Genomic DNA, 12,052 nt, shown 5'->3' with positions numbered 1-12,052 from the left:
TGCCAGAAAACATTCAGTTTCAAAAATTTTCAATGTGTTAGAAATTTCACAATATTCTGCTCAACAACTGGATACATTAGGAGTCCAAGTTCAGAGACTGATTTTAAAAAAGAACAAAACTAAGAAACATTGTTAAAATTGAGGAACTAGAAAAGCAGCAATTCATTGTACAATGAGCTGCAGAACCTGATTCCTACAAATCCCAGGATTTTTAGATTTGTCTTGCTACAAATCCCCAAGGATAAGAGTTCACAACTTATATTCTTTCATCATCATGTTTCCTTCAAAGTCATATCTAATGGTAAAAATACTTACAATATTATGATTGCAATTTGTACAAAATTTCCTTTAATTTGATAGGCTACAAACCATATTTTGTTAATAATTTCTATGAATCATGTCATAGTGGTCATTTTGAATTTCCTGGTCGCCATCTTGGATTTTTCATGGTGTGATGATGACAAACGGTAATATCCATCAGAATAATACTTCGTGTGATAATAAAGCCTCACCGACCATTTTTTTAGCTGTTTTTATGATGTTTCTACTTAGTCATTAAAATGAAATATACTAATTAGTCCATAAGTTACCAAATGAGATGGTCATAAATACAACCATCTGAACATTCAAAGTGTTGTGATAATATGTTCAAAATTTCATCATAATATCTTAAAAAGATCTGAAGATACAACTTTTTAAAGATAAGTAGTTCTGTAAATTGTGAAATTTCCTACCATTTTTAGTCAGAAGCTTTATATGCATTTGAATAGGGCTGATTCATGTATTTTTGATACTTTGAATGGTCATAACTCCAGTTCTAATGGGCTGATTTCAAAAACTAAAAATCATATTTCTTTGTTTTTTTTTTTTTATGTTCTTACTTAATTTGAGTTTCTTAGATGTAAAGAAAAAAATGATCTGGTATTGCTATTAATAGATGTTCCAAGTTTACTTTTAAAAAAACATCTTCATACAATTATTTTTGTCCATTTTAAAGCACATTTCTTTTTCTGGATAAATAATAAATTTGATATATTTTTAAAAGTCTTCCTCAGTGGATTTTTATCTTCAATCAAATTAAACCCAGAGAAATTTATAATCATTAACTTGGAAAATTTTCTCTGCCTTCATTTCACTTATTTATCCTTTTGTTCAAAGTAAACCAAGCAAAAGAATTGACTAATCTCCCAAAATATCAAAAGATATTTAAAAAGAAATGCTATTTTGTCTTCCATTTAGTTTTTCATTAACTGAAAAACAAATATAGAAAAAAATATTTATCCCAGGTCTCTATTCATCTTTTATTACTAACTTCTTGTTTTTCAATTTGCATTTTTTTTTTTTTTTTTAAATCCTGACATGCTTTCTTACTGAATTTTCTTTCATATTTCATATCATTTCTAATAATCTCTGATTGTCCATCTGCCATTCCTGTGAGAATTTTTGTCTTGGTTTTGTGAAATACTTTAGATTTGTTGTCCTCCTTCTGATGATTGAAGAGTACTTACTTGGAGAGGCTATCATCCTTGTCAGATTGAGCCAGCTTCCTCCTGAGCATGAACTGCATTTCTAACAATCACAGTCCAATTTTGAGGATCATGGATCAGGTTTCAGGAAATGGCTAACCATTCTTGATTCCCACGCTTGAGATCAACTACTTGTGGGCTTGATAGTACTACCAAGCGGTGCTTAATTATTGTCGCCTAGTTCTTCATCTGCTCACCGGCACATTTGTGCCAGCCAGGCAGAGTAGGGGCAGAAAGACCTTATGAATGAGCTCTCCCTGCAGTCGATGAGCTGCATGTCTAAACCAGGGTAGGCATCAACGGACGGTAGGTAGCGTAGGTTTAATCTTCAGTGGAGTATAGAAACCAGAGCATAATTTCCACAGTAGCAGCGCAGAATGTTGCGAAGACAGTCAAAGATTTTGAGTTTTTGCAAATCTGCCACTTTCATAGGTCATGTCTCATCGCCATAAAGAAAGGATAATTCTCACCATTGCCTGGTAGATGCATCCCTTTATGTCCAAGTGTATTTCTTGTTGACCATCTGACCTCAGCTCAAATGTCTCTGACTCTTCACCTTAGGGCTATACAAAGGCCTTGGTAGACAACTAACAACTTTCAACAATTTGCAAAAGTTTTGCTCGCATGCCATCTTCTTGCATGATTCACCAAACCGAGCCTTAATCAACGGAATCAAATACCGCTATGAAGTCAATGGTGCAGAGGACTGTGAGTTGCTGAAACATTTAACGCTTTTCAAGGCTTAGTCTGTTCTTGAAGATTTTATCAGTACAACCCCTGCCTGGTCGAAAGCCATCTTGAGAAGGACATATATGGGAGTCGTAGATACTCTGGAATCGATGCAGCAGAAGAACTGCAAAGGCCTTTGCCACAACACAATGGTGCTTATTCCTTGGTAATTTGAACTATTTTTCTGTCACTGTTTTTGAAATATGGGAGAAACACTACACCAATCAGAAGGGAACGTTTCAGTGCGCCAAATTGCCTCAAAGAACCCATGCTGCAAGCACTTAAGGCACGGCATTGTAGACTTCCGCTGGTATCACATTCTCAGATAGAGGCTTGTTTCACAGGCAAAGCAAGACATCTTTCACTTCATTCAGTGTAGGAGGCATGGTATTGCAGTCATATTCCTCAACTTGAACTACATTCACAGTAGAAGCAGAGTCATCAAAGTGCTTTTTCTTAAGCTTCAATCATTCATCCAGGTTTGTAATGATAATGCTGTCATGCTAATGAAGTGTTTAACTGATACCCAATGCTCCTCAGTTCATCTACTACAGAATCCTGGAAAATTTATGGGAGTCTTCACAGGCTGCTGAATACTGTTTTTTTTTTTACAAACTCTTACTAGTATGTATTTGTTAGCGTGGGTGACTGAGAAACACAACACCCTAGATCATGAAAGTTCAGTGCACCCATCGCTCACGCTTGTTTTTACTGAATAGTTCTGTGGTTCATATCACCAAGATACCTGTGTGCTATGTAAATGATAGCAGATTTAATGACTTGCCATTCTGTCTCTAGTTGATATCTTGATATCTCTGTTGGTTTGCAAAAGAGATAACAGGTTATGAAGTTCTATCCTGAAATAGCCACTAGTGTCTAACTTCAGATTAGCAATATTGATCCGCTTTGGTTATTTAGTCATTCACCTCACTTGAAGTTGAAGTTTAAGACTTGCTGAAACAAGTGTGTGGTTTGAGCCAAATTCACTACTGGTAAGCGTGCCTTGAAAAGCATAGGAGTTAAGAACAGAGCCCACTCAACATGCACGCATTAAGATATAATCTATCCGATTAGCCATGTAGCCATCATTTGAACGCCAAGTGATAAGATGACGATGATGGTGCTGGAAGCAGGTGTTAGTTATCACAAAGAAATTGGTGGTCACAAAGTTTGCTAGCCAATTGTCATTGTCATATCTTGTACCAAGACCAAAGTGGCCAAGGACATGCCTGGTGTTTTTGTTTGAAGGAAGAGTTGGTTATAACAGCCTGAATTGTCCATAAATCCTTCTTGAGAAACATGTGTAATGGTTATTTTCTTCATAAATTGTGATTAAATAGAATGATATAAATTTTAATTTAATATTTTATTTCTGTATCTCTCTCTCTCTCTCTCATATATATATAGTATGTATAAAAAAATTAATGCAAAAAGTATAAAAGTTTATATCTTTTCTTTAATTAGTTATTGGGTGACTTGTAAGATTGCAAAATATCTAAGGCATGAAAATTGTTAAACAAAATGTTTTTACTATAGACTTTAAAAATAAAGGTACAAGATTCAATTTGAAATTTATTTATCTTCAAAGTGCACTTTATAAATTTTACAAAGTAAGGTATAAAAATTTCATTTAAATTGAATCAAAAAATTACCTTGGATTTATTTTATGTAATGTACATTCTGTTGCACTTTTAAAAAAATCATTGAAAATTTTATATCTATATCATTAATTGCTAGATGAAAGATAATGTTTATAAATTGCAACAAAATGTACATTACATAAATTAAATCCAAGGTAATTGTTTGATTCAATTTAAATGAAATTTTTATACCTTACTTTGTAAAACTTATAAAAGTGCACTTTGAAGATAAATAAATTTCAAATTGAATATTTTTAAAGCCTATAGTAAAAACATTTTGTTTAACAATTTTCATGCCTTGGATGAAATGCTTTTCTTGTATCTTATCTTTTTAAGATTATATTTTAAAACTCTCCTCTCTATTTCAGTTTGTATTTCTCCTCACACCACAACTCATTTTTGCAACCCCCTCTTTGTATTATTACAAGTCTGAATATTCTCTTTGTTTCAGTTTGTATTTCTCCGCACACCACAACTCATTTTTTGCAACCCCCTCTTTGTAATACAAGTCTGAATAATGAGAAAATCTGAATTTTTTTAACAAAAACTTTAAATAACTTTTTTGGATTAAATTTTTTTAAACTTCTTTCAGGATAGAAAATCTTTAAAATTTAACTAGGAACATATTTCATATAGGTTTCATTAACAAATATTCAGTACATAACGAGAAAAATAGAGATGAAAATTTCAAAAGGAATCTATAACTGGTTACGGTGAATAGTTGTCCTCGCCAGCGAAAGTCTTCTTAATTCTATTATTATTTAAAATATTTTGTGTCTTGCTATTTTGCGCGAGGACTAATATATATAATATAAAGCTGAACATCTGTGTGTGTGTGTCTGGTCACGAATAGGCTCCTATATGGTTGACTATTATAGAAAACTGATCGCATATAATGATAGATGTATTGAGACACAGGAATGGGTATGTTTGATCTGGAACAATGATGATTCATTAAAATTGTGGGGTGTGCGTATGCGCCTGGTCCACAAAGTATGGAAATAAAAAATTAAAAAATTAAAAAAACGTTTGCAAGTGTTTTTGATATAGGCGTACATAATAATACTTTGATAAGTATGTTTTAACTTAAATAGGGATGGTATAATAAAATTGTGGGGTCTGCATTCGCGCCTGGCCTCCATAGAATGGAAATAGGCACAAACTTTAATAAAGACTTTTCATATCTATCTGCGTAAGTATACTTTGATAATTATATTTCAGTTTGAAGAAATATGGTATAATAAAATTATGGGGTGTTTGTTTGCACCTGACCTCCATAGAATGGAAATATGTCACAAAGTTTAACAAGGTTTTTTAATATAGATCCACAGAATATTGTAATAAGTGTTTCAGTGTGAACAGGTATAGTATAATAAATTATGGGATTTATCTATTTTATTTTTACTTTCATCATATTTTGCTTTGGTTTTGATACTCCCAAATTTAAAGCTATCTCTTTACAACCCTTCCTTTTCATACTTTCATAACTCAGAGTCCATTTTTTGTAGGCTGTTTTTGAACCCAGTCAACGACTGGTACATTTGCTAGTGTATATATATATACATACACACACACACACACACACACAATAGGATGCTTTATTCTGGTGACTATTTCTTTATTTTTCTAAAGAAATCCATACAGCTTTAGGGTTCATGTATAAAACAGACTGTAAAGTTACATGGATTTTTGAAAAAATGAATCCAGAAATAATGATTTAAATTTTCACTCCTATTGTTTATTTATATATGCTCCGGTAATTTGTAACATTTATCAAACTTTTACTTTAAAAATCTTAACTGTTAATAGAAAATATATACATATGTGTGTGTATGTTATAGATAAGAATAAGTGTATAAGAAAATAAACTAAATAGAATAAGAAATAGAATCATGCTGCTATTGATTCGATATTTTGTTGCAGTTATGAAATTTTCTCTACAATAAGCATTTATTGAACATAAGTCATAGTAAATACACAAGAAGTTGAAAGTTGTAGTGAGGGGAGGCTTTTACTGGTCTTTTTTTTTCTTTTTTTTTTTTTGCATATCTTGTTGAAACAGACTGAAAGCTTTTTTTAAAGAAAGGCATAGTTGAAAGGAATGGAAAGTAATGGGTTTTAAGAAATAAATGAAAAGTCAAGTGGAATATGAAATGAAATTGTGTCATATTTTCATCCAAATTCAAATTTTATATTTTGTTTACTTATGACACGTTTTGCTGTCCTTAGCAAAATGTGTCATAAATATACAAAATATAAAATTATATGACTATATAAGGACAGTGCTATTTGAAAAGTTAATATGATTTGAAACAAGAGATGAAGCTACCTTAAATGATACTTGTATGCTATTTTAAAAAATGCAAGTCAAAAAGAATAAATATTGAAAAAAGAAAATTAAATTATTTAAATTCAAGTGTTTTGAGAATATTAGGAACTAATTTTGAAAAACCTGATTGGGAAATGAGTATCTTCTAAATAAAAGGTACAACATTTGTCATTGAATTTCTGTGCCATATATTTTCTTATGTTTTATGTTATCTTTAATGTGAAATCTTCTTTTTTTTTATATGTGATTAAAAACCCTTTTCACAAAAAATAATTTTGTAGTCAGTTGTATACCATGCTGTAGGATATCTTCCTCTTCCATATTATCTTTGATTGATTTCTTATTTCAGGAAATGAATACCCAGCTGTGGTGGAGTTTGCTCCTTTCCAGAAAGTTCCCAAGAAAAAGATGAGGAAAGCTGACACAAAAAAAGGCACCATTGAGCAAGGTAAGTTTTAATCTACCACTTTCAGTTATATTATTTTATATATTATATTTTTTTCTTTTAAAATAATTTCAACTATTTCAATTGATTTATAAGCTTTTTTTTTTGTCACAAGACATTGGCTATGTAACTTGCAGGAGGTGAAAACTTAAATACTAAAATTAATCAAAATATATTTTGTTTTTAACTTTTATACTATTTTTTTTCTTACTGATTAAACCAAGTGCTTGAACAAATTTCACTAATTGCTATGTATGAAGATGCACATGAATTGCATCCATGCATTTTAAAGCAGAGATGGTGTGCATTTATGTCAAATTCAGAAAATTATTAATTTTAGTATCAAAATATTTTTCATTGATATTGGTCTTTATATTGAATTATTATTTAATAAAATAAAGTTTGGAAAAAGTCCCTTTTCACATGATATTCACATGATTTTCATTTTTCATTTTTGAAAGTTGGTTTACATTGAAACATTACTCTGTTAATTTGACAGATTTCCAAGTGAATAACTTTTTCAAATCGTTGGGGGTCTAATGCTTTTAGATATGTACCTTGCTATGTTACCCATAAATAATCACATAAAGGCAAAGTGTGTCAGCAAACCAAGAGATAAGGCAGTCACTGAAAAATGTCCATTCATAATCTGGCTGTATGGGCCATTAATCCATCCTACTTGAACCACATGCATCAAATTAAAATGTTTTCATCTTATATCGGATATAAAGAAATTGTTTAGCATTTCATGCTAAAGGTTTATATTAGCAGATTTTTCATTATGAAACTCTAGTAAGGATCAATGTGAATTCTGTTGATTCACCTTGAGATGAAAAAGTTTTATCAGTATTTAATTCAAGTTGAGATTTGCCTTAGAAATTGCTTCTTACGTGCAAAGGTACATTGATATGCATCACCCTCTAGTCTCAACTGTTGATTAATGGTCAATTTGCTAAGGTCAAGATACTTTACCATGTTAAGACACTACAAACCAAATGGTACCTGTTGGATATATGTCCATTTTCCTTGACCTCTGCAATGGTCTTTTTAAACATTTTTATTTGTGTGTGCATGTTAAGTTTATACATACATATGAAAGCAGTACTCCTCCTAGGTTCATACACTTCTTTGCTTAAATTAAAATACTAATTTTCAAATATAATATGATTTTGTTGATGCAAATAATATATAGTCATAACTATACATAGGGCATAATCATGTTGATGCACTGATTGCATTGACATTAACCTGATCAGTGTAAGATGGATGATCATCTGAGAATACGAAGCATTCTATATGTTAGGACGGTGATACGTCTCTGCAGAAATCAGTGTTGTCAACATGAGATTCTGGATGTCAACCACAAAGCAGCAGTTATCCTCTGTATAATGTCCATATTTTCAAAGTCTTGAATTATGCATAATGTACATGTGTAGAAAAAGGCAAAAATATACATAGGATTTAATTTTCAAACATCTACTTGTTGTGTACCTATCTGAAATGTCTTTTTTCGGCTTTAACTTTTTTTCCAGATGGTGAATATCAAAAGTTTTTAGAGATTTTGATTAACCCTGAAATCGAGCCAACAGTTCCTATTGAAACTTATTTGGAGGAATTGGAAAATAAGAAAAAAGAGCTTAAAGGTATGATAGCCAGTTTTTTATTAAAATAATCAATTTAACTGTTTCTGTCTGTTCTTGGTACCACTTGTGACTCTAGAAACAATGGGCGCCCTCTGATAGTGCTTGCATGATGAGTTTATACTGAGGCAGGGGTGTTACATATTTCCAACTATATTTCCACTGAATCCCCCCTCCCATCTCAAAGATGCTGATATAAGTGGACTAGCGGGTGGTACCCGGCGTGGCCCGGGTGTTTGTAGGTGTGTATGTTGGGGGAGGTGATCAAAACAACCCTATTTAAAATAAAAAATGTTGGCCAGGTGTTTGGAGGTGTAAAAGAAAAAAATGTTTTAGTAGCGAAGTAGGCTTGAACCCCAAACCTTTGACGTGGAGAGGGAAACGAAATGGAAAAAAACCCTGGGACCTAGCCATCTCGGCCACGAGAGAAGAGGAATGAAAAGCATCTTAATTTAACGTTTATAAAATGAAATTAACAGGTGCGAGAAACTTAAGTCGCGTGATGTTTGACCTTGAAACATGATGCGGCTGCAAGCCAGTTTTCGTTTGTTTTATACTGAAAAGCGATCGAAATATCTAGAAAATATAGCGCGTGAAAGTCGGGCAAATTAAATACACACGTGATCCTCGTTCTTAAGTCGTAGATATTATCATTTAGACGTGATATAAAAAGTTTTAAGAAGAAGCGAGCCGAGCGAGAAGGCCGACGAAAAAAGCCTTTTGCAGACATACACAAAAAGCGAACATACATACATACATACATTTAAGCTTTTATATATATAGATGATTTATTGATCCCCCGATTTATCAGAGAGAGGGGTGGCGTCCGTTTGTCCAGAATATTGCCAGAAAACCGTCCATTAGTTTTTTCTGAAATTTTGCTACAAATTGTATTTCATTAAATAGATGTGCACAGTAAAAAAACTTTTTTTGCAAAAATTCCCATTCCGCGCCAGGGGCTCAAAAGAGGTAAAAAAGATGCCCCAAAATCGCCAAAAATGACACGTTTTGCCCCATAACTTTTGATCTATCCATTAGATTTTTCTGAAACTTGGCCAAAATGTGAAGCCCATTGTTCTTAATATAAATCCTGTAATTTCTGGTTCACATCCCTGGGGACTTTCAGTGCTCAAAATGCCCCTTTTTGTGGCTCTTTTTCATATTTCTCAACAAAAAACTTAATATATCTGACTATATAGTGGTTTTTCACAGTGATTAACTCAAATATACATGTGTTAAGGCCTGAAACTGCTCCGTTATCCATTTACACTGGGATTCAGCGTCCCCAGGGGCTCAAGAGGTAAAAAAATGGCCCAAAATGAAATGTTTTGCCCCATAGCGTTTGATCCGTCCATTAGATTTTCTTGAAACTTCGTCAAAATTCACTGTGGGTGACCCTGTTAATTCTGGTTCGCATCCCTCTGGGACTTTTAGGGCTAAAAAAACATGCCTTTTTGTAGCTCTTTTTTCATATTACTCAAAAACTTGATATATATGTCTATATAGTGGTTTCCCCATGAGATAGTATTGTAGTAATCATTAGTATTGGAGATTTGATAGAGTGTCTTACTTAAGGGGCCGGTTTGTCAGGAATTTGTTTATGTTGAATTTGAAGACATCCAAGTTGTAGTCAGGTGGGAAACAGGCGAACGGAAGAGAGTTCCACAATCGTGCACTTCTGATAAAGAAGCTCTGCTCATGGAATCTACGTTTGGATTTAGGCACAGATAAAGAGTGGGGAAAATTATTGACAGTAGTTTCAGCCAGACGGGTGTTTCTCGTGAAAGATTGGCAAGGGAGGACAAGAGATTGGAGCTCAGACGAGCACTTGGCATGGAAATAACTATAAAAAAAAGACAGGCTTGCAATGTCTCTTCTGTGGGAGAGAGGCTGCCGGGAAGAGAAAAGGGCATCCGACACCAAACCACAAAGTCTATTTTGTACTCTGTCAAGGCAAGTTAGGCTGTTTTTAGCAGCTCCTGCCCAGATGTGGCAGCAGTACTCCATCTTTGGATGTACTTGGCTTTTATACTGATAGAGAATTGCATCAGTAGTGAGATATCTTCTGGAGCGGTAGAAGGATCCCACCATTTTCCCAGTGTCCCTGGCAACAGATTTGATGTATGTGTTCCATTTCAGATCAGGAGTAAAGGCCAAATTCAGAAGCATGTCAAAACATGGAGCCTCCCCAAGACGAGAGCCATCCATTTCAATTGATGCCAGATGGGGATCAGAGCGTTGATGATGTAAAGATAGAAGCTTGGTTTTGGATTCATTAAAAGTGACCAGCCACCTCTTCCCCCATTGTACCACGCGCTCAAGATCAGAGGAGAGAGAACTTTGTCATTTACGGCCTTTGATGTGTTGCCATAGAGGCCGTGTCATCAGCATAGATGTCAACAAATGATTTAAGTATGTGTTTTGGGAGATCATTGATGTAGATCAGGAAGAGAGTTGGGCCCAGGATGGACCCCTGGGGGACTCCAGCATTAATACTGTGGGCTTCTGATTTCTGCCCATCAACCACTACTCTTATGAGCCTATCGGAGAGAAATGATTTAATGATTGAGAAAACATTTCCAGTAATACCGTAGCTGGAAATCTTGTGAAGTAGGCCCTTATGTCAAACCTTATCAAAGGCCTTCTATGTGTCAAGAGCAATTGCCCTGGAAAGGAAACCTTTGTCAAGAGATTCACTAATCCTATGTGATATAACCATTAGCACATCTGCTGTAGATCTTGCAGAGCGGAAACCATATTGCATGTCACTAAGAAGGTTGTTTCTGTTGAGGTGGTTGACTACTACTTTATTTTTATGGATTCCAATAACTTACTCATGACACACAGGAGACTTATTGGTCTTTACTGAGAGGGAGATGGCTTTTCACCTGAATTCTTAAATACAGGGCATACTGATGAGGTTTCCCACGGTGTTGGAAAGCACCTCCTTAAGGCAACGCTTAAACAGTTTTGTAAGTATGAGGGCAAGTTCTGGTTGGAACTTTTTCAGCACTATAACTGGAATGCCATCAGGGCCAGTTGCTTTACTGGAATCAAGTTTTTGATTAGCTTGGCGACCTCACGCACAGATATTTGTATGTTGCATAGCGTGTTGTCTGTTATCGGAGGAAATACAGGGAGTTGATGGCCATTGTCGCATAGGGTAGAATAAGCTGCAAAGTTCTTGGCAAATAGTCTGGCCTTGTCTGATGCTGACGAGATGACCTTGGGTCCATTGATGATAGTTGGGATAGAATGCACGCCTCTGTTCAAGATCCTGTTTGCTATTTGCCAGAACTGGTGGGAACCAAGCTGCTGCTCAGCTACTTTGGATTTAACAGACTGAGCATATAGCTCTCTTGCATTTTTTATTACTCTTTTACAGTGGTTGCTGGCAATCCTGAAAGTAGCTTTAGTCTCAGTACATCTATTACGTTGGTAGCTATGGAAAAAGTGATTTCTGTGCGCGATTGCAGCAGCACATTCAGGGGAGAACCATGGCTGGCTGTTAGGTTTTTGTTCGAATTTTTTTGATGGTATGAATTGGTTTATGCTTACAATTAACCATTCGGTCAGGTCTGATACTATAGAGGACTCATCCTTTTTAAACATGGAATGCAGAAGTAGGTCAGATATGAATGTACGGAAGCTATCCCAGTCAGCTATAGAGTATCGATATACAGTACGGTGGAGAGGTAGGTCTGAAGACTTATTACATTTCATTTTTATCTTAACTGATACAA

The 12,052-nt window shown here is 34.4% G+C and overlaps 1 protein-coding gene across 10 annotated transcripts in view; it reads left to right on the top strand.

Moving 5' to 3' along the window:
- The window catches only part of LOC145247343 (uncharacterized), a 96,975-nt gene that overhangs the window by 8,748 nt on the left and 76,175 nt on the right, over nucleotides 1-12,052 (top strand). For all 10 annotated transcript variants that reach the window (XM_080109010.1, XM_080109009.1, XM_080109013.1 and 7 more), the window contains exons 4-5: nucleotides 6,574-6,672; nucleotides 8,202-8,312. In XM_080109010.1, coding sequence (XP_079965136.1) covers nucleotides 6,574-6,672; nucleotides 8,202-8,312 — 210 coding nt within the window. The remainder of the gene's footprint in view (nucleotides 1-6,573; nucleotides 6,673-8,201; nucleotides 8,313-12,052) is intronic.

This window comes from Euprymna scolopes, chromosome 25 (assembly GCF_053919585.1).
Source record: "Euprymna scolopes isolate OS-2025 chromosome 25, ASM5391958v1, whole genome shotgun sequence".
NCBI lineage: Eukaryota > Metazoa > Mollusca > Cephalopoda > Sepiida > Sepiolidae > Euprymna > Euprymna scolopes.
Note: the sequence above shows the minus strand (reverse complement) of the source record. Positions and strands in the feature narration are given on the sequence as shown.